The sequence below is a fragment of the Diadema antillarum genome, unplaced genomic scaffold (genome assembly GCF_040938485.1).
Source record: "Diadema antillarum isolate AM-2024a unplaced genomic scaffold, OU_Dant_1.0 scf00000122, whole genome shotgun sequence".
In the NCBI taxonomy this organism is placed as follows: Eukaryota; Metazoa; Echinodermata; class Echinoidea; order Diadematoida; family Diadematidae; genus Diadema; species Diadema antillarum.
Genome location: NW_027271011.1, coordinates 1,806,223 through 1,830,495, shown reverse-complemented (window position 1 = coordinate 1,830,495; position 24,273 = coordinate 1,806,223). Strand labels below are relative to the sequence as shown.

Genomic DNA, 24,273 nt, shown 5'->3' with positions numbered 1-24,273 from the left:
TCACGAATCTCCAAAGGAAGATGCCCACAGACCAGCCTATGAAGTGTCATACACAGAACAGATTTGATGTGTTAATATGTACCACACATCAATGGACTCAAACAGCCAGGACCGAACATACAGGGACTTTTCCATGGCAGGGTCTAAAACTGTGATGCATCATTACAATGTACAGCAATCTCCGGCTCAGTGTAGATATTCAAGATGTCGACAATGTCATCCACTAGGGGAAGGGAGCCAAGGCTGACGTTCAAAGATACGGGCAAGAGGCAGGACACTGCGCCCATGATGGGAGACCCAGAAAGGCTATCACATACTCACTGCCCATTTCGGTCAATAAGATTTTGGCCTATGGAAAGATGTGAGAGATTCTCTTAGTCATCCCGTTGCATTAGGCAGTCTGTCTTGAAGGCACTGCTGGTGTCTGGTACGGAACACACAGGTAGCTCCATGCAGCATTTGCCACAGCACGGATCACTGGTGCATACAGTACATCACTGGGTTTATCTATCGCCGTCAAAGCCTATTACCTTTCACCGCGGCGCTGTGTGTCTAATCTCCTGGAGAGGGCCTTCAACTTGTGCCCGAGGTTTTGTGGGTCTCTTAAAACCTCCCTGCCATCAAAGTCCTCGAACCCCCTGTGCTCTCTGCAGGGCAAGTAGCTGAACAGTGCTGATCCCTGATTTCCGTGGACAAATGACTCGACATCTTTCTTGTACAAAATCTCTGCTCTTTTCCGGCACGGAGTCTTCAAGGTGGAGGAAGGCCCATCGCCACTGAACATTTCACCCAAAACATGACCACAAGGGCCGCTCACCTTGGCCAACTGCTCGGCATGTTTGTCTGTCACCTTTCCGTAGTAGGACTTCACTGTTCCTGCAAATAATGAAAAGTGAATATACTTTGCTGGGCTAACATGTCGACTACTTCCAAACAGTTATGTTTCATGCAGGGTAGTACAGTCAACTTTTCTTTGGTCAACTTTGCATGATTGTACTAATAATAATAATATGAATTCATACTGCACCAAATCCCCTCTGTAAAGTCAGTCAAACGTCAAACTCGGGGAGAAAATGCCAATGGTGGTTGCTGTAGAGCAGCGGCCTCTTCGTATGAGTACTCAAAGTGCATACACACTGTCAAATAATCGTCAAAGTCTAAGGTTTTTTTCGAGTTCTCTTCTCTTTGCTATTATGGCAGTTTTTTTTTTTCCCCCCAATAGAAAGCATGCAGATGATTATTATTGGTTGAGCTGGCTCCATGGGTGTTTGGTAGGGGTGTTACTCTCATTGAGTGATAGTTTTAGTTATCTATGAATTAATTTTCTTCTCTCTATCTTTCTCTCTTTCTCTCTCTCTCAGTTATCTTTTGTCAATTGTCCAAGCATAATGAAGTTAAAATGAAATGTTGTAAGGAAATATGGCTAACATGGAAATTTAAAATTCATCATTGTTCATTAACTGTATGCATTTTTATATACAGTTAGGTTTTGATGTCTGTAGCCATTTCAGAGCTGACATACATATATGCAATGTATATTTTTTTTCCTATTTTTTCAGTAAAGTAGAAAATGATTTGATATTTGTGAATAAGGAAGATTGGTACAGTAGTTACACTTATCTTAAATCAACACTTACAAAGAAATAGCTGTGTGTTGTTGTTTTTTTTTATTTTTTTTTGTATGCCTTTTAATAAAATGTGTATTTTTTAAAATATACATTGTAAGCAGACTGTTTTGGGTGCACCAAGTGGGTTGGGGAGGATGGCCTGAGGGCCCAAGTCATTTAGTTGGCTCATTCCAGACCCGGGCTGCCCAACCTGGTGCACCCTTACCACTCCAGTGTATGTTTTGATTTTGAGAAGTGTAATATGATGCTTGTCTTGAAGGTCGAATAAATAATAATAATAACAATAATTATTCTCCTGACTTAAAATTCTGAAAGTTGAAGCTATTTCATCAGTCCAAATGGACTCAACTTGGATTAAGGGTGGTAAAGGACCCAGCAGTGTCAGGTCAGTACAAAGTTTAATGCAAGTGCACTTGTCTTGAGGCGCCTGCCCCCGGGAAAGGCCGAGACTTCACCGGCGTCGGCCGGTGGGTCCTCTACCTGCCTGGCCGACGGGAACGGCGTAACCTTGCATTTCGGTGCAGGAGTAGGCAGGCGACATCTTTTCCTAAAACCTGTCCCTTTCTTTCTCTGTAAATATTTTCATTTGTAAATACTAAAATAAATATAATTAGATTTTGTAGATAATTAAGTAGTGTAGGTTTTTATGAATGTATTTAAATAAATATTTGAATTCAATATATTTTATGGAGTAAATTGCCCACCCGGCAGAGAGCTCCATAAAATCAAAAGAACAACAACAACAACAACTGAAGGGTTTGTTTGCAAAAAACCGATAAGTCCACTTTTGAAGATTTTGAAGTATGATCTCTGTCATAAACTACAAAATAATACCTTTTAAATGATATATTGGTCACTATATATAAAGGTATATTTTTGAAGTTATGGTGAAAAGAAGCAAAAATGTTATTATTCTCTTTATTTTTCTTGACCTTTAATCAAAAATATCTCCATTTGGCAAATATGGACTTATCGGTTTTTGCAAACAAACGCTTCAACTTGTCTTGAGAGTGTGCCTGGGGATTGTCATGGGGTGAAGGCTGATTTTTGCCACGGTGCTGTTTTGGATGCAATACCGTTTACTGTACTTCTCTCTCGCTCTGTATTTGAATCAACACACACTGCAGCTGTATTGGAGCAGATCCTCCTTGATTAAACACATTGGAACAGTATGTACCCTGACTGTTGACTCATTTTATGATGTCTTGACCTACATAATAAGTGCATGCAGTGGGTGCTCATTGTTGGTGGTTGCTCTTATGTGCGAGGGTATGAGGTGACCATGAGTGAGTGAGCAATAGCTGAGGTGCCTGCCAGCCATAAACTTTGGCAAGTATCCCGATTGAGTTGATGAAAATACTCAGTAATAACAAAGAGGCAAATTTGTTACAATAGGAAGCGCTCTTGCACAAGAATTATGTCATGATTTTAAATGAAAACTACCATGAACAAAACTGCTGTTTTGGATACTTGGACGGTTCTGATTTTCATTTCAGAACAACTATTCTAGAATTGTAAGCAATATCTGACTCATGTAACTTGAAAAATGCTCGGCCAGTCAACAATCCAATTATATCAGTAAAACGATGAGCCTCGGTACACCTGAAAATAGACATATTAACCACTATACAGCTCTACAGGTATCTTGTCAGTAAAATATCAAACTTACTTTAGATCTGGTAGGTCCTATACTATTTTAATATAGGTATTTTAATATCAGTGTGCAAACTTCTGAAAATAAAATTGCTTGATAACAAACATGCAGGTATGAAAAATTGGCAGGGATCTTTTACTGTTTCTGTTACCACTGGGAGAAATTTAACAGGGCAGTGTTACATTTATCCCCGCGGCACATGTAAATCCTACTTTGGTCATGATGGTTATCCAATTTCTTTCCAGGTTGTCTCATTTCTCCCCGCTTGATGTCCCGCTCCCCCAAAATTAGGGGTTAAAGAAATAACTAATGACACGAAAATGTTTTGGGGTATCACTATAAAATACTCTTAGTGGGGCAGTTTAGCAAACCTATCGTGCATTTTGGGATACAAGCATCAAATTTAGCACAAAATTTACATTAACATATTGCAAACATTTTCAGATATTGGGCCACTTGGAATTCTCTCTTTCCGCCATATTGAATTTCAAAATGGTCGCCATTTGAAATCTACAGTTGCGATTATCTCAGGGTCTAATGGTGCTATTGACCTGATTCTGGTGTGTTCCGGGATTTACACCCATGCTTTGGGGCAACAGCTAAGTTTGAGAGGCATCAAACATTTATATTTTTTCGCCTGCGGATTCGTTCAACAATAGTTGAAAGAAATCCAATGGCAAACTATCGGTTTTTACTCTCACTAGAACAGTCTAATTGCTAATGTTCCTCTCCAGTTTTAATAGGCATAAGTTTGTAAAATGACCACAAAGTGTTCATTAAACTTCGAGATATTAGTTTTTGCGTCATGTGATACTTGTAATAATGGTAATAAGATGTTTTGCAAGAGCTTACTTATGTCTGCCGGTACGTCTGCTGTAGTTTTTTTTTTTTTTTTTGTGTTTTGTATTTTTACTTGTACATTATGTCGCGATCAGGCCTTGTGAGATAAATAGCCTCCTACGAAACATGAATGTGAGAAAATAACATATAGAACAGATGACAATTTAACGGTTTGCCTCGACTATGTCTCCTTCACTTCTTTACACTAAACAGTTCAAAAAATGAAAAATAATGACAATATATACTTATATATGTATAATGACAATAGCCTGGACGTGAGCGGAATTCGTTTGTGTAAGGGTGTGTATGTGAGAGTATGTACATGTGTATATCTGAATATATGTTTATACCAAAAGTGGGTTCGTGCGTGTGTGTGTGTGTGTGTGTGTGTGATAACTTCATTGGGCGAAACAATAGGATTATACTGTTTAAGGGCTTTGCAGCATTGTTGCAACTCCCTTATAATGGTAGATCAGGGGCGGATCCAGGAATTCTGTACGTACGTACGGCGTGACTAATATTTCTGGTGCCACTTCCGGGTTTCATTGCAGGTTTTTTCTTTTTATTTTCTTTGTTTTTATAGAAAACTAAAGGGGGGCGTGCGCCGGTTGCGCCCCCCTCTGGATCCGCCACTGTAGATAACATTAATAATAATAATGATAATAATAATACTGAATAATAAAAATAATTTCCCATAGGCCTACTAGGCTCTCAGCTGGTTTATCATTCCTCTGAACAGACAGATTACACCACTGCACTTGAATCAAACTCAGAATGAGAGTGCTATAATCTTTTTAAAGCATAATCCAATAAATTTTCTTCAAATCTGCAGTTTGGATTTGATAATTCGATAACAGTTTGATCTGGCTATACATGGTTATCATTCAAAACCTCTTCATACGCTTATCTCTGACGAAATCGCTCTCATTACTTCTAACATTTTACCTCTGCCATTTTTACCTCTGCCATTTCTACCCCTGCCATTTTTACCTCTGCCATTTTTACCCCTGCCATTTTTACCTCTGCCATTTTTACCTCTGCCATTTTTACCCCTGCCATTTTTACCTCTGCCATTTTTACCCCTGCCATTTTTACCTCTGCCATTTCTACCCCTGCCATTTTTACCTCTGCCATTTTTACCTCTGCCATTTTTACCTCTGCCATTTTTACCCCTGCCATTTTTACCTCTGCCATTTTTACCTCTGCCATTTTTACGTCTGCCATTTTTACCTCTGCCATTTTTACCTCTGCCATTTTTTCCTCTGCCATTTTTACCTCTGCCATTTTTACCCCTGCCATTTTTACCTCTGCCATTTTTACCCCTGCCATTTTTACCTCTGCCATTTTTACCCCTGCCATTTTTACCCCTGCCATTTTTACCTCTGCCATTTTTACCTGGCACCGTTAGAGCTATGTGCTGAATACAGAGTGTCAAAAAGATTCAGGGTTTTTTTTTGCCCCTCTGGCAAAATGTCACTTGACAGGGTGCACGTTATGAGACAGACATCCATGAATCATACAGCCCACGAATCATACAACCCACGAATCATACAGCCCATTAGCTCGACAATGAGCTGACAGGGCCCATGGGACCCAACACATTAAAGGGTGTGTACAGTTCAGGTCGAGGTGAAGATTTAGCTTTTAACGTTTTGCGAGAAATTTAGAAACCACTCTATGAGATGTCAAAGAGCATGCAATTCTAAAGGGTATCAAAAGTTTATATGATGAAAATCGGTTTTGAAATGTCTGAGATATCCAAAAACAAGGTGAAATAACGAGATCCTAATAAAGTTGTGGCCTGTCGCCTTTTATTATTGTCACTTTTTTGGATATCTCAACCATTTCAAAACCAATTTTCATCAAATAAATGTTGAATCCTTCTTAAAGTTACATAATCTTTCCTATTTCAAAAGAGGTTTCTCATTATCTCACGTAATATAATAATAATAATGTTCAAAACATGAATCCCTTACCTCAACCAGTACTGTACAGTCCCTTTAAGCCCCATGTTGTATCTGTCGAATTCGTGGGCTGTTTTTACCTTGTGACGAACTCATGGGCTGTATGGCTCATGGAACTGTTTTCATGTCAATCTCATGGGCTGTATGACTTGTGGGTGTCGGTCTAGTGGGGTGGCACATTTGACATCACGGAACCCCGTCCATACCTTTGTAGTCCCTGCTGATTTGCTTAGAGACATAGTCCATTCCAACGTTTCCTTTGCGTCGTCCATTGATGTTTACCACCCTGTTCCAGATCAAACTCTTAATGATGTTTTTTGGAGCGAATCCTCCGACACCTGAAACACCAAGGAAGACGATGCATGTTATACTACACCGAGAAACAATGCAGCTATCCAATTGGTTGATCGCAAATCATGTGACATTGAGATAAAAGTGCCATCACACGCTGTGGCTGTCAGCCATGCAATTTTGTTTGAGCAAAATGGATAACACATGTTTACCATTGCACAGCTCAGATGTTACAATATTTGCCACGCGCACGAAAATAATTACAAGCAAACGCTAGCAAGCGCAAACCTTTGTCATTCATTTATGTAAACAACTTCAACCTATCGGTTTTGTGGACGTGCACATACATACACACATACACTTGACGGCTGCTGTGACTAAACTCACCATTCACAAAAATGGTTGTCATTTTTGTGCTAAACTCAGGAATCTGCGGGAACCGCGTCCCCTGACGGTCTGAGGTGTTGTATAAAACAAATAGTGTATGGTCTTGACTCGTGCAAAGGAGCAAGATTTCGCACTCCGTAAAAGATGAGGGGCACTATTCAACTCAGCTTCACCTCACTGTATAGAGCACTTTGATCTTTCACCTCATGCAAAATCTTGTATCATCGCACTTGTGACCATTTACTATTTCTTTATACTATTTCAAACATTATCAAAGTCTTGAAAAAATAATCTCTGTCATCTTTATTATGTCAGTTATGAAAATACAGTGCACTTCCATTATAACGACTGTGGCTATAATGAAATTTCCGGTTATAATAAAATTCAGCCTGCAACATTATCCACTCTATGTTTTTTTTAATATAGTCAAGATCCGAGTATCCTCTCGGATCACCTTCTGTATCTGTACTGATTCTTTGTTTTTCTTCTTCTTTACTTCTCCTCAAAAGTTGTGCAGAGGTTAGCTCAGAAAGTCCCCTGCCTATCAATTTCAAACTTATACCATATATCATGTATGGTGTCCAAAAGACGACAGATCTAGTAAAATCATTGTGATCAGTCGACCATGATGTCATAGTGACGTCACGGTCGACGTCATTATATTTATTCATTTGTGTGGGTATTACCAAATTTTTACAAAACGTCAGAAAACTGGCAGTGCCAAGGACTTTTTATAACAGGATTCCACTGTTATAATTGCTCACAAAATTCAGCCTTGTTTCTCTGAATTGCTTGCTATTTCATCTGATAAAGTGCACTCTCGTTATAACAGAGTTCTTGGAAATGACGGCTTTCTTTACACCATTATATTGAAATTTCATTACAGCTAAACATAAAAGCCCAGTAAATGATAATGTTTGTGCCTAAATTCTTACTTTGTTGTATCGAGAATTTCATTATAACTGTGTCTGTTATAACAGAAGCGCACTGTAACTGAACATGCGAGTACACATACAAAATTTTGAATTCTTTGCATGTTACTGTATCACAGGGTAAATCCAGTCCACATATTAGTTGATCTGATAAGAATGAGTAAAATATTATGAGTTAAACAGGAGAATTTTGATTGAAATCAGGTAAAAAAATAAGGAAATGATGACATTTTGAGACTTTGCAAAAATTTCAGCAAACAGTTCTTGAACAGCTGATATGAAAAATGCAATGGCAGAGTAAGCATGTCATCCCCTCACAACTTACCATAATAGTTGAACATAGTGAAATTTCCCATTTTTCATTCAAACAAAATTATGCCCGAGGCTTAAATCCTGGTTTATCTAACTGATCATCACTAATCTATAGTTATTCAACCAGGAATAACATGTTTCAGATTTAAATGACAGAAAAATTGAACTTTCATCAATCTTTTTTTTGTAAATGATCAATGGAAAATTGTGAGGTTATGACATGGTTAGCTCACTCATTTGCCCACTGCAAAAGAACTGTTTTGGAGAAATTGCTAAGACTTCAGAATGTCATAACTTCCTTATTTTTCATCCAATTTCAGTCAAATTTTTACTGCTGACCTCATAAGATTTTACTCTTTTTCATCAGATAAACTTATATTTTGACTGGATTTCCCCTTTAACCCTAACCAGGATGGGCTTTTTTGGGTGTTCTGTGGTTGATTAAACCCCCCCCCCCCCCGAGATCTCCACCATCGATCGCGCAATCGCCATGACATTTGGCATGTCCATTACCTGTGGCGTAATCTACCAACTATACAAAAAGAAATGAAATTTTTTGTCATAATAATAAATTATGCTAATATATGCATAAAATCATACATTTTGCTCTACATCAGAAATTAAAGCTCCTAGAATCCTACTTTTCGGTGAAAACATTCTTTGTAGCATTCCTAACAATGTACTTGAAAAAAAAATTGGTATCAAAATCAATTTCTTGTGTATTTTATTGTTTTTTGAATTTATGTATTTCGTTGTTTTTTCGACCTTTTGTTTTATCATTTCTTTTCCACAAAATTTGTGACAGAACCTATTTCAAGCATAATTATGCTAAAATTAATTAGTTTCAGCCTATGAAAGACAAAATAATCATATCTTTATGAATAAGGAGAGAAACTCCATTTGCATAGATTTTATACACAAAATCACGTTTTTGAGCCATTTTCGGTCAGACAGGCATGTATAAAACATCGTGCAGCATCGTAATGATATGCGCCATTTTTCGCGAAAATGGAGTTAAAAGATGCGCGAGACTTGAAAGTAAAAAGTCAGCGAACGGCGCAATCAAAAAGTTTCAGGTGGCAGAGTAGTCGCGAAAAATGTCATTGTGTGCCCCCTCCCCCCCCCCCCTGCCTTTTATAGAGATTTTTGCTGGACTCACATGCGAGGAAGTAATGTGCATTGGCGAGGTAGTCTGGATGCCTTCTTGACCAGAACGACAGGAGGTCAATTTTCCAGTCTTCGACCATGACTGGTCCATTTCCAGTCCGCACAGCGGCTTGTCTGGCTAAATGGCGCAGACCCTCCAGAGTAAGGGCCCTACTGTGGTTCAGCACGTGGTCATCGTTCTCGGCATCGAGGGCGCACTCCTCTCCACAGTACCATTTCTCTAAAAAAACAAAACAAAACAAAAATAATTCTACCGTATTTCAAAAAATATTACAATGGGACCCTCTGCAATGATAACTTTAAAAATAGTAAATCAATCCAAATACAATATCAGGACATGAAACCATAAGTCATTGCCCACATCTTACAGAAAAGCCAATTTGATTTGCTTCAGTGGTCAAAGAGAAATGAACAATTTTGTAGAGCATGTCGGGATATCTCTTACCTCCAAGTTTTGTTTATTGTGTTCACACACAAATATAGAGCATCCAAGTGCTAAACTTGGAAGAATCAGACTCATGACATGCTGTGACCACTTAACCAAATTGAATGGGTTTTCCTGCAAAATAGAGCTAAGATGTTATATTTTAATACCCGAGAGTAGCATTTAGACAGTTTAATCATATTGGGTGTTATCAATGTGAAAATCTGATCATAATTTTTTGCAGGAACATACTGTATAGTAATTCAGTGAAAAGAGAAATATATTTTACCAAATAGCATCACACAATATCAGGGATTTTTCATATATGGCCAGCTGCACAAGATGAACAAAGTCTGATAAATATGATACACTTAGTAACATGCTAACAACAAAAGCAAGTATTATAATATTGACCTTAATGACTAAATGCTGCATTAGCTGTACATTGTATGTACTGTATGTTCCACATTTATTACTACAATCAGTCTTGCTTAAATCACCAGTCTCTATGGAAAAACAGAGTGGTTAAAATGAGCTGCGTGGCAGAGGTCTGCGCTCTTGAGAGTGCTTCTCTAATTCATATTGCAAAGAGGAGGGAGCATAACCTGATGAAGTGATTCCGCCTCACATCAAACTGGACCCTACAGAAGACCAGATATTGCTGCTGACTATGGGCTATCCAGTCATCTTCTCAGGTGGCAAAAAGAAATCAAACAAACAAACAAATGAATACATTTATTAACTAGAAAAGCATTGAGAGCGCAGACCTCCGCGAAGCAGATACTTTCCACAGATGACCTTGCTCTTCCCAAAGAGGTTTTCTCCTCTCCACCACTGAGGAAAAGCCCTTTGGGCTCCTCCATAGAGATCAGTGATTTCCACCCATACAAGTGTGGGTACACATGCTGAAAAATTGCTCGATTTCCAAATATAGAAGCCTTTTATACGTCATAAACCCTCAGCTGCATGGCACTCCTCACCCTTGCAGAAACTACAGCACGCACTTTAGTGTGCATTTGAAAACCTCAAAAATGTGCAGCTTGAACTCCCAAGTTCATTGACCCTAACTGTCAAAATATTAAAATCCTTCATAGATTCCCCCCAAATTCACGGATCACTACCAAAATTTTATCATTTGTTACTTATGTCATTCTCAAACTTTCTTGTAAGTTTCATCCAAATCCGTTCACTACTTTTTGAGTTACTTTGCACACGGACAAACAAACAAACAAACAATGAAACAAACCAACAGCATTGTGGAATCACCACAATTTTTATATCATGTAATACGATTTTCTGTTTGTATTTTATGTCCACTTGTATATACAGTGTATATTGAATTGCTGAATAAATAATAATAATAATAATAATAATAATAATAATGATAGTAACAAAAATATACACAAACCTCCTTCCTTGGCGGAGGTAATAAAATAAACACACAATGAAACTATAACAGTTATTTACGAGAAGAAGAAAAAAACTCACCTGGTAGCACATCAGTGTCTTGGAGTCCGATACATCCATAGTGATACCATTCGTGACCCCTGCAGTTCTCCTGTTTAGCGCACTGCACCATTCTCGTACTACCTCTTGCATCCTCTTTCTGCTTACACAGACAGTAGGTGTAGCTGGGACTCTTCAAGCATTTGTTGCAGCAGAACCAGTCGTCCTCGGGGGCAGCCGTCAGTCTCGCACAGCTCAGATGATACCACGGCGTGGGGCACATAGCATTGCAGCACACGATCATCTCTTCATCTTTCACTGTGTAGGAAATTCACACAGTACTCTCAGCCTTCATAATTGGGTACCAGTTAATCAGGCACTCTTCCGGATACATAATTGACTTGCAAATTGAAAAACTATTCCAGATGTGTGTTATATTTACTAAATAATCGGGTAAACAGGGTGGGTAATAAAATGGATAGGAATTTTCCAGATTCACCCCATCTTTTTTAATATTTTCCCACAGAAAGCCTTTCAGATTTGTGTCAATTAGATTCACTGTGAGGTGCTGGCAGTCAATAGAGAGCGTGAGTTGATGTTTTAAGCAATTAAATGTGTACGACAGATTTGTTGTATGACTGGTACAAGTACATTGTATGCATTTTGGAATGTCATATACAAACCCTTGCACCAGCACTACACACACTACCAAACACACTAACACACAGACACACAGACACACAAAGTGACACACTAATTGCTATACATTCTACATGTTCCTGTGAACTACAACATACACTGTACATTGCATTGCCAGCTCGTGAGTAATTAACAAGGCAAGTGCTGTAATGTGTCTCGCCCACAAACATACACCTTTTTTTTTGTTCACAAATGGACCTATGGATCAAAAGTTGGTGTCTGAGTCATTAATAAATGCACAGTACATGGGGCCCTAAAAGTTCATTGACTCCTGCCTGCGACCTTTGACCTTGGGGGTGACCATCAACTCCCCAAGGTACATCTACCATCCAACCCTAACAAAAAAGTCCTGTGGTACTCCCTGTGGTACTTGTCGGTACCACACAATGTACCACACACTTGTAATGTTACCACAGGAACTGTGTGGTACTGTACCACAGGCTTGTAGGGTACTCCCTGTAGTACTTGTCAGTACCACACAATGTACCACATAAATAAATGTTACCACAGGAACTGTGTGGTACTGTTTTACAGGCTCATGTGGTACCCTGTGGTACTGGTTGGTACCACACAATGTACCACACAAATATATGTTAACACAGGAACTGTGTGGTACTGTGTCACAGGCTCGTGTGGTACTCTGGGATGTACCACAGGGCAGTACCACAGGAAAGTACCACAGGAAAGTACCACAGGAAAGCTAGTACCACAAGACAGTATACACACAAATTGTCCTGTGGTATTTTGGGGCGTATACCACAGGACAGTACCACATGAATTGTCCTGTGGTATTTTGGGACGTACCACAGGAGAGTACAACAGGAAAGTACCACAGGATAGTACCACAGGACAGTACCACACGACTTGTTCTGTGGTATTTTGGGACGTACCACAGGACACTACCACAGGGCAGTGCCACAGGACAGTACCACAGGAAAGTACCACAGGATAGTACCACAGGACAGTACCACAGGAATTGTCCTGTGGTATTTTGGGACGTACCACAGGACAGTACCACAGGACAGTACCACAGGAAAGTACCACAGGATAGTACCACAGGACAGTACCACACGACTTGTCCTGTGGTATTCTGGGACGTACCACAGGGTAGTACCACAGGACAGTACCACACGACTAGTCCTGTGGTATTTCGGGACGTACCACAGGACAGTACCACAGGAAAGTACCACAGGATAGTACCACAGGACAGTACCACACGACTTGTCCTGTGGTATTTTGGGACGTAACACAGGACAGTACCACAGGAATTGTCCTGTGGTATTTTGGGACATACCACAGGACAGTACCACAGGGCAGTACCACAGGATAGTACCACAGGACAGTACCACACGACTTGTCCTGGGGTATTTTGGGACGTACCACAGGGCAGTACCACAGGACAGTACCACAGGACAGTACCACACGACTTGTCCTGTGGTATTTTGGGACATACCACAGGACAGTACCACAGGACAGTACCACAGGAATTGTCCTGTGGTATTTTGGGACGTAGCACGGGGCAGTACCACAGGACAGTACCACAGGATAGTACCACAGGACAGTACCACAGGGCAGTACCACAGGATAGTACCACACGACAGTACCACACGACTTGTCCTGTGGTATTTTGGGACGTACCACAGGGCAGTACCACAGGACAGTACCACACGACTTGTCCTGTGGTATTTTGGGACATACCACAGGACAGTACCACAGGACAGTACCACAGGACAGTACCACAGGAATTGTCCTGTGGTATTTTGGGACGTACCACAGGGCAGTACCACAGGACAGTACCACAGGATAGTACCACAGGACAGTACCACACGACTTGTCCTGTGGTATTTTGGGACGTACCACAGGACAGTACTACAGTACTACAGGGCAGTACCACAGGACAGTACCACAGGAAAGTACCACAGGATAGTACCACAGGACTACTGTCCTGTGGTATTTTGTCCTTGTCCTGTGGTATTTTGGGACGTACCACAGGACAGTACCACACGAATTGTCCTGTGGAATTTTGGGACGTACCACAGGACAGTACGACAGAAATTCCTGTGGTAATTTTCGATATATACCACAGGAGAGTACCACAGGAACTGTCCAAAATCCCACAGGAAGATCATAATATGGTGCTATTCCACACAGAAGTACCACACAGCAAATTAAATGCGTAAGTACCACAGAAAAATGCTAGTACAGGATATTTTTTTTAACATTTTATACCAGAGGACTATCACATCAGGAGAATATCAAACAGCAGTACCACACAGGAGTACCACACAGGAAAATTGTAAGGCAGAATCAACTGAAATTTATAACAAAAATATAAACAAAAAAGCACATATTAGTATTCCTCAATTAATTGATAGATAAGTTATGCTGTGAATTATAGCAATTGATTTGCCCTTACTCATATTGTCCTATACTCCTACAGTATTAACTATTTAGTGAAAGTGCTGATGTAAAGCATGAGAAATTTCATAAGGACTTCTGTGGTACTCCTGTGGTACTCCTGTGGTACTCCTGTGGTACAAATTTTTACATAGCTCATGAATATTCATAAAAAGCACTCCAGATTTTAGAAAATACATATATGACTTAAAAAGTCAAAGTATTAATGATGGGACTTACTTTGAACTTTATGAAAGATTGTCTGATTATGTTATGTTATTCCCAATATCATAGATATTGTTATGAAAGTGTAATTTCATATCTTGATAATAAAGTATAATCGACTTAGTAACCATGCCTTCATGCTTTACGGATAGACGGCCATATATATATGTACTGATACGGTCGATGGCTACCTAGGAATAGAATATGACTAGGAAGTCTATATAGATCTATTATAGGACTAGAATGGCACTTGGTCATTAGACTCTCGTTTGAGGTTATATGTTAGGAGTAGGACAGGTTATTAAGTAGGGCCATGTTTGTCCTGAAATCCATGACTCACCTATCAGGAATATTCCTTGATATGTGGCTAAAATTCTCCCAGATTTTTTTTTTCGATCTATCCTGTGTGGTACTCTCCTGTGGTACCATGGAAATGCTGTGTGGTAGTGCCCTGTGGTAATGATCGACCTGTGGTACTGTCCTGTGGTACTGTCCCAAAATACCACAGGACAGTTCCTGTGGTACTGTTCTGTGGTACTAGTCCTGTGGTACTGCCCTGTGGTACGTCCCAAAATACCACAGGAATTCCTGTGGTACTGTCCTGTGGTACTGCTCTGTGGTACCGGTCCTGTGGTACTTTCCTGTGGTACTCCCCTGTGGTACGTCCCAAAATACCACAGGAATTCCTGTGGTACTGTCCTGCGGTATGTCCCAAAATACCACAGGACAATTCCTGTGGTACTGTCCTGTGGTGCTTTCCTGTGGTACTGTCCTGTGGTACTGTCCTGTGGTACCGTCCTGTGGTAATTACCACAGGAGTACCACAGGACTTTTTCGTAAGGGAAGTTTGGTCACAAATACACTTACGGATCAAAAGTTTTGACCCATAATCGAAACGCGCCCTAAAAACGAAACATTGGGCCCTAAAAGTTCATTGACCACTGTCTGTGACCTTTGACATTGTGGTGACCATCAACTCCCCAAGGTACATTTACTGGATCCAAGTTTGGTCACAAATAGACTTACGGATCAAAAGTTATGGTCCATAATCGAAACGTGCCCTAAAAACTTAACATTGGGCCCTAAAAGTTCATTGAGCCTGCATGTGACCTTTGACCTTGTGGTGGCCATCAACTCTCCGAGGGATATCTACCACCCAAGTTTAGTCACAAACGAACTTATGGATCAAAAGTAATGACCCATAATCGAAATGCGCCCTAAAAACTTAACATTGGGCCCTTAAGTTCATTGACCCCTGCCTGTGAACTTTGACCTTGTTATGACCATCAACTCTCCAAGGTACATCTACCATTCAAGTTTGGTCACAAATACACTTACGGATCAAAAGTTATGGCCCATAATCGAAACGCGCCCTAAAAACTTAACATTGGGCCCTAAAAGTTCATTGACCCCTGCCTGTGACCTTTAACCTTGAGGTGACCTTCATACTGGTAAAAGGTAAGACTTTGTATGACCACTCTTCCCTCCAAGTTTGACTCAATTTGAAGCCCAGAGTACAGAGTTATTCAAGTTTTTATAGCATTACGGACAGACGACGGACGGACGGACGATTGATGGACAGACGCCGCAGGCGATCCCTTAGTCTCCCCTCACCTCCGGTGGGCTCGACAAAAATGATGAATAAAACATGGACCTACACTGTACTACACACATGGACTATGAACGGGGTCTTTCTTTGATCCGACCTGCATCACTGCCACATGATAATGTGCATCTAGATGAGTACATTCAGATGTTTGGACAATAATGATTGTGTAATCATTCATTGTCACTGACAAAAGAATTGTTTCCCTCATTTCGGTTTTATTTCGCTGAGGTGCCTTATCAGACTTAAATGCCTTTGGAAAAACACCAATGATGGGGAGCAGCAAACCTAAAAAAAATGACACATTTTGCGTCACAAAATGAGTAATTACTGAAGTGGATGCTCGTGGATACGCATGTAACATTGCATAATGGTAAACACATACATGTCATCTACCATTACTGTCCAAGTTTACTCTGAAACAATGTGCCGAAAATGGGAAAAATTAGATTACAAATTACAACCTGCCAAAACACTTGCTTTCTCTTGTAAAGTACATTTGTATGTGCATTTCGCAAATAAAATTAACTGAGCGATGATATCCCAATGTATATTACAACTGCACATGCATTTTTCTTTATGTAAGAGATTTATCATCTTCTGCGCATGTTTTTTTATTTATTTATTTATTTATTTATTTCCATTCACAGGGTGGATAGCCCTTTCAGCACAAGACTGATTTTCAAAGGGGTCCACGTAAAAATACAATGATTTACAGGGTAAAACAATACATACAAATTACATAAATAATTGTATACAACAAACAAACAAGAATAAAAATAAAAATACTCAACATAAAAAGTACAAGTATTCCTATTCACTTCAAAAGCATAAAAAATGTGCCAAGATGAATTGAATTTTCTGCCAGAGTATGCAAACAATCATTCGTGATATGAATATTAATCAATGTATGTATAATAACAAATATTTAAAACGCAGCCTCAAAACAAATCATATCTTCTTATATTCCGTTTAAAAATACAGATTGTATCACTCGAACGAATATCAGACGGTAGACTATTAAACAATATTGCACTAGAATATAAAAAACTGTTCCGTTTAAAATTTGTATTTGGTTTTGGCAAAAATATTTTACATAAAGTATTACGGAGAGAATATTGCGAAGTTTGCATGCATATTCGATTGGCAAGGTATTCAGGAGCAGTATGATGGATACATTTAAACAGGAGAATAAGATTCATTTTTTTCCATCTCCTTTGAAGAGGTTCAATTCCTGACTGATTGTATAATTCATCACTTCGTGTAAACATATCAGCATTTAGAATAATTCTCAAAGCTCTTTTCTGTAAAATAAAAAGTATATTCAGATGTGACTTATTAGCACTGGTCCATACAGAAGAACAATAATCAAAATGAGATTGAATAATTGTGTGATACAACATTTTTATAATATGAGTATTCAAAAATGATTTTGCTTTGCGAAGAAGAAATAAACTCTTAACAACCTTGCTACGAATATAATCAATATGATATTTCCAATTTAAAGTAGAATCAAAAATCACTCCCAGATATTTACATTTTGAAACACGGTTCAAAATTTCCCCACCTATAGCAAATTTAATCAGATCATCATTAAATCTAGTCAATCGCCTTTGGGAACCAATAAGCATATATTCAGACTTTGCCGCATTCAGAATCAATTTGTTATGCGTGAGCCATGACGAAATACTTTGTAAATCTTCGTTAATTGATACAGACATAACATGAGGATCGCTAGATGAAAAATAGAGACAAGTGTCATCAGCATAAAGTGATAATTGGCAGTGTTGTATTGCATTTGGAATATCATTGATAAACAACAAAAACAGCAGTGGGCCGAGTATCGATCCTTGAGGTACACCGAACTCGACTCTCCTGTGCGATGAAGTATATCCATTCACCATAGTGGCCTGAAGTCTACCAGTTAAGTAGCTTTGGAACCAGGACACACTTCCCTCATCAAAACCATAATGCTTCAGCTTCTCTACTAGAATAGCATGATCCACCATGTCGAATGCCTTCTTAAGATCTAAAGTGACAAGGCAAGTAATAAGACCTTTGTCCATACTATCCTGTAAATCTTCAACAACCTTTAACAGGGCAGTATTGGTTGAGTGGTTTGCACGAAAACCCGATTGTTTACAAGAGAGAATTCAATTCTCGTTCAAGTATTTAGTTACTTGTCGCTGGACCACTCTCTCTAGAACTTTTGACAATACCGGCAGTACAGAAATAGGACGATAGTTGGACATTTCAAAAGCACTGTTACACTTAGGCAAAGGAATGACTTTAGCAGTCTTCCATTCAGTCGGAACAATGCCGTTTTTCAAAGACAAATTGATCACATGTGTTAGGGGTGACACAATAAGCGAGCCTGCGATTTTAATGACCTTTGCCGGTATATTGTCCAGCCCAGTAGATTTATTCATCGAAAGCTCGTGTAAAATTTCCTCAACTTCAATCTCTGTTACTGAATTAAATTCAAATTTCGATTTCACAGATTCACCAAAATATTCTAAGAAACCATCCCCAAATTCACACTGACTCTTTAGTTTGCCAACAATCTTAGTAAAATATTCATTGAATAACTCAGCAACCTCACGATTATCTTCAATTACATCACCATCAACTTGAACAGAGTATACACTGGGGTTACAACGCTTCTTAGGAATCACACAGCGTAATGTTTTCCACGTCTTTCCACTGTCACCAGAATTACGTTCAATGCTACTCTGAATATAATCAGTTTTCAGCTTATGAAGCTTACTTGTTACTTTATTTCGTAACTTACGGTAACTTTCCCAATCACTTGGATCACCATAAACCTTAGCTTTCTTTTTTAAACTATCTCTTTGCTTCATCATATCTTTAACCTCTTTATTTAACCACGGAATATCATTATTTTGCTTAACACGCCTCATTCTCAGTGGTGCATGCTTATCCAAAATCGAGCGAAATTTATTTATGAAATTATCATACGCCAATTCAGTGTCGCTCTCTTGATACACATTATTCCAATCTACGCCAGCCAACTCTGTCTGAAAATGTTCAGTATCTAATTTTCTTATATTCCGTGAAATCATATATCTATGACTATTACACTTCTGTTTTACATTACCCCATGAAGCAACAATCATATAATGATCACTCAAACCGATCTCCACTACATCACAGTATATAATCTTTTCAGTGTTAGAGGTAAATATCAAATCAATCAGAGTAGACGAACAGCTTGTAACTCTAGTTGGTTTATCTATAAGTTGTGTCAGATTAAAATCTTTGGTAAGACGTATAAGATGCGCAGCATATCGATTGGTGTTAGATCTGAGCATATCACAATTGAAATCACCCATGACAAGTACATCTAGGCCTACTGCCTCTATCTTTTGGAATACTTGGGATAACTTATCAAAAGATGACACCTGGGAGTTGGGTGGACAATACCATACACAAACAAGAAATGGTTTTTGTTTGGCTAATTCAATTTGGAGTACAATCATCTCAAGCTCTTCATCATACATATCCTCTCTTATCTTATAAATCACATCATTTTTTACATAGATTGCAACTCCACCTCCTTTCCTGTTTCTATCTTTCCTAACAATGTTATATCCATCTACATTGATGCATTCATCTGGAATTGTGTTATCTAACCATGTTTCACTGAATGAAGCAATATGAAATTGACTATTTTGAAACAGATGTTTTACTTCATCAATACGTTTATAAAGAGAACATATATTCAAATGAGAAACATTAAACCCATTATGGCTTGACATTGTCTTATTGACGCGTTCGAAGCTACAATATTCAAAACTAGTATCCAGATTGTCTTCTGTGCTACTGATATTGGATTCAGAACTGACTGCATTATCACAATGATCATAATAACCCGGCAGTTCGAGAAAACTACATTTTCGACACTTCCATTCATCATTGTTCACATCGTTACTTAAGCAGTACGTATGACACCAGCCTTCACAAGAGGTACAACGAATAGCATTGGTATGTTGTATAACATTAGCACAAACTAAACAAAAGCAGCCGGATGTTTTCATTAAGAGTGATATGCTTGTGTTCGTTTAGGATTGAATGCGTATAGAGAATAATCAATTCAGTCGTTCGATGTCTGTTATCGATGTGATGTGTACCTTTTTGTCAGCTTGTCCAGGTTCGTGTACCAGGGCTGTGATTTTGCCGTCGGATGTCCAGTACCTTTTCACGGAGGATTTCTTCGATGCTTCTTTGATGAGATTTCGACGAAACACTGTGATGTCCTCGAGCACAACCACACGCGATCCCTTGAGCTTTCGCTTCGCTCGGTACACTTGGTTTCTGACGTTGTATCGCGAAAATTTGATGATGATGGGTCGTGGTCCCTTCTGTGGAGATCCTGGTTTCGGCGACACTCGATGTGATCTATCGATGTCGCCGACTGCCAATGGGACGCCTAGTTTGTCGTTGACGAGTTCGACGATGATCTTGTCTGTGTCTTCACTTGGTTGTTCTGGTATTCCGAGGAATCTCAGGCAGTTTCTCCTCGAATACTGCTCTTGTTCTTCGATGAGACGTTTTGAAGAAGCCAACTCCCTCTGAAGGCCTGTGATTTCCTTCTCGAGGGCTGATTGCTGCTTTTGGAGCTTCTCAAAGTCCATGGAAATGGCCGCATAGACGCTCTGCGTTACAGCTTCTTTGACGGCAGTAGCAACCGCTTCCACTAGTCTTTTCATCATGGCTTCGTCTGACAATGCATCTATTATCTGGTGTTCAATGGTTTCTTTCAAAGCGTCGCTTGATGTAGCCATGGTGATGGTTGACTGAGCAGCCAGATTTTGGGCTTCTGTGTCCTCTGGTTTCCGCCGGGAATTGTCGGCAGGCCGTATAGGAGATCTTCGTTGGTCCGATGTCCGACCCTGCTTTCTTGTCACCACCATTTCACTTCAAAATTCACATAGAAATATCAAGTCTTATGGCATGGTGATTGAGTCAGATAAGTCAGACACACATATCGAATATATATCACAGTATGTCACTTACGCAGAGTAGAGTATCGTAACCGGCAAAAAGCGTAATTCCTGCAACAAATTATGTCACAAAATCATGTCACATTTTCAGTGCCCCAATAGCGACAAGCGTTACCGACCTGCATGTGGTTTTTAGACATTTGAAAGCGCCGTCTTGTTTTTACTCAAGGCTGGCTGTCGGTGATGCACAATAGACGTTTTCACATCAGCCCGATGTTTCGAAATAGCGCACTATTTTCTGACTTGGGAAATTAACCCAATCACGAAATAGCACGCTATTTGATAATGTGAACACAAATCAGCGCGCTAATTGTATTGCTCTGGTCGAGAAAATTTCTCAAGTCCAACTCGGGACATTTCTGAAATAGTGGGATAATTGGTGAACTAGCGCACTATTTGATAATGTGAAAACGCCTCAAGAAATAATAGCACGATGCATCCCCTCATGCCTAGCGTGTGTGACCCGATCGATCGAGGCAAACTGCACACAAATCACGAGGAATATTTTGAGAGGGCACACACATTACTGATGCTGTTTGCACATCCTCAGCTCTCGAATTAGCTTGAAAAAATTTCTGGCTAATTCTCTTTGGGCTGATGTGAATAAGAAATGAAATAGTGCGCTAATTTGCAATCGCGAAAAACATCCAGAGCTTGGATTTTTATCGGGCTCATGTTAAATGCCTAAAGAGAAAATAAGGAAAGCATCTTGTGACGTTTTTCACACAAACAGGTGTTTGAATCAATGAGCGATGCATGTCCGTAGCAACAGGGATCTCTAGGCGGTTTCACATAAGCCCGATAAAAATCCAAGCTCGAGATATTTTTCGAAATCGCAAATTAGCGCGCTATTTCATTTCCTATTCACATCAGCCCAAAGAGAATTAGCCCAAAACTTTTTCGAGCTAATTCGACAGCTGAGTATGCGCAAACAGTGTCGGGTATTCCAGTAGAGCGCACGCTTTCGGGTCACACACGCTAGGCATGATGGGAAACATCGCGCTAATTTCTTGAGGCGATTTCACATTATCAAATAGCGCGCTAGTTCGCTATGTTATCCCGCTATTTCAGAAATTTCCCGAGTTGGACTTGAGAAATTTTCTCGATCAGAGCGATACAATTACTAGTGCGCTATTTCTTGATCGGGTTAATTTTCCAAGTCAGAAAATAGTGTGCTATTTCAAAACATCGGGCTGATGTGAAAATGCCTTCTGTCACAATTTTGGATTATCTAATCTGATACACAAATAAATTCAGGTCAGTCTCAATTTCATGCTTTAGGCTGTATTTGAGCATAACTCTCTTATCTAACCAAATCTCGCTTATCCGTACGCCCCCGCCAGTCAACTGAGGTTGAGAATTCTTACTGGCTCGGCAGCGACAACACAACACGGCAGCCTCCCTTTCGTTATCTGTGTTATCACTGTATGCATCTGCTGCAAGCTGTATCGATGACCTTTTCGGCTCGTGGTAAACGAAATCCACAACTCGTTGGGCCACAGTTTTGACCCAGAGGAGTTTATTCTGTCTGCTGCCTTTAGCCGGAAAACTGGCAGGGACTTCATGTAGAGATGATGTTCCACAGAATTTCAAGGCACAGAGGAGAGAGTATCCTTCAGTCACAAACTGCGCAGTAGGAAAATCAGTACAAAATATAACAAATATGTGTGTACATTTCATTTCATTTCATTTCATTTCAATTTATTTTCATAGTTCTCACATATATCACAATAAAGTATATAAATATAAAAATTATGCAGAACAGAATTTAAAATGGAACTTCACCGGAATGTTCAAAAGCTTGTTTGGTAAAAACACAAGGTCTGCATACATGTGAGTTAAAACATGGTTTAAACATGTTTATTCTTGCGGGCCCTCCGACAAAATTACAAAGAAGAACGATTCATTGAAAATAATTATACAAAGTAACAAATAAAGGACAAAAAGTTGTACATGACAATATCCAAACAATGCCACTGCTGTGTGTTATGTGCAAAATGAATGCAACTATTCAATTCAAGTCAATCAAATTCAATTCAAAATTGATTTCATTCTTTCTTTCTTTTTTGGCAAACACACAAACACATATAACTTTCTTTGGTAATGGACAACCTCAGCACACATACATCTAGGCACACTAAGAGCTCACACTGGTCTCTAAGACACGAAGGACATTGCGAGTGTAATGAAGAGCAAGGAGCACTAGAGTGACATTATCCATTGATCTTACAAGTACTACATAACTTACAGTTGTAGGTAAAGTTAAGTCAAGTCAAGAATGAGGTAAGCAAAACTATGTAAAGTAAAGAGTTTACAATAGTGGAACCTTATTGCAAATTCAAAACTGCCCATGGTCAGGCAAGGATCAACATACTACTTCATTCAACAACAAAAAAAATGTTAAAGCTCTTCTATTTCTTTGTTCTGATTACATACAGTGCCGACCGCGGGAAACGTCACGCTTTTCCGAGATCTGGACGAGGCCACTGACGCGTATCCCCGCGGGTACCCGCGGGTATACGCGTTCAGTGGACGAGTCCATCCGCCCGCACGGAAAATCCATCCTCGGGAATATGCGTCTCGATTGACGCGGGTTGGACGAGGGTGGACGAGGGTGGACGAGGGTATTCAAGGGCACATTCCCGTTAAGCTTTATTTTGACCGCTCAATCAAAATACATTTCATGGAGTTCCGACTTTGCCCATTTTCATCAAATTCCGATTTCAGGGGCTTCTTTTCGATTTAATCACACTCTGATGTCCACTGCCTTGATTGTTCGCTACTTTCTAAAGAAGTACACCTGCGGAAGTTGTGCACATGCGTTCATCACTCAAGTATCAATAATTATTAGAACATATCGACATCGGTTACAATCATCTCGCTATTCACGACTTTTAACGACCTGCGCCACCAAAATTTCATTGCTGAAAATTCGGTGGCCCAATCGGGCTACAAAAAAAGTCGGATGTTTGCCTTTACTTTTGGAAATGAACAGCGGTAACAGTCGGCTCCGTAAGACGCAAAAATGAATGTCGCATGTTTACTTTTGATTTTAGAAATGAATCACGGTGACATTTGACTCCGTATGATACTGGAATAAATACCAAATGTTTGCTTTGGCGTTCGGAAGTGAATGATAATATTCAACTCCGTAAGACGATAAGATAAATGCCGGATGTTTGCTCTTACGTTCGAAAGTAAATAGCAATAACATTCAGCTCCGGAAGATGCTTGAGTAGGCTATATGTCGAATGATCCCTTTGACGTTCGGAAATGA

The 24,273-nt window shown here is 39.6% G+C and overlaps 1 protein-coding gene across 1 annotated transcript; it reads right to left on the bottom strand.

Annotated features, from left to right (window-relative positions):
• Window positions 1-340: 340 nt before the first annotated feature.
• On the bottom strand, window positions 341-22,605 carry LOC139720115 (uncharacterized). The gene is made up of 5 exons (XM_071631488.1): window positions 22,364-22,605; window positions 11,088-11,363; window positions 9,168-9,395; window positions 6,293-6,424; window positions 341-876 (listed from the first exon to the last, which is right to left on the bottom strand). Coding segments are annotated over exons 1-5 (987 nt in total). The 5' UTR covers window positions 22,365-22,605; the 3' UTR covers window positions 341-526.
• Between the last annotated feature and the right edge of the window lie 1,668 nt (window positions 22,606-24,273).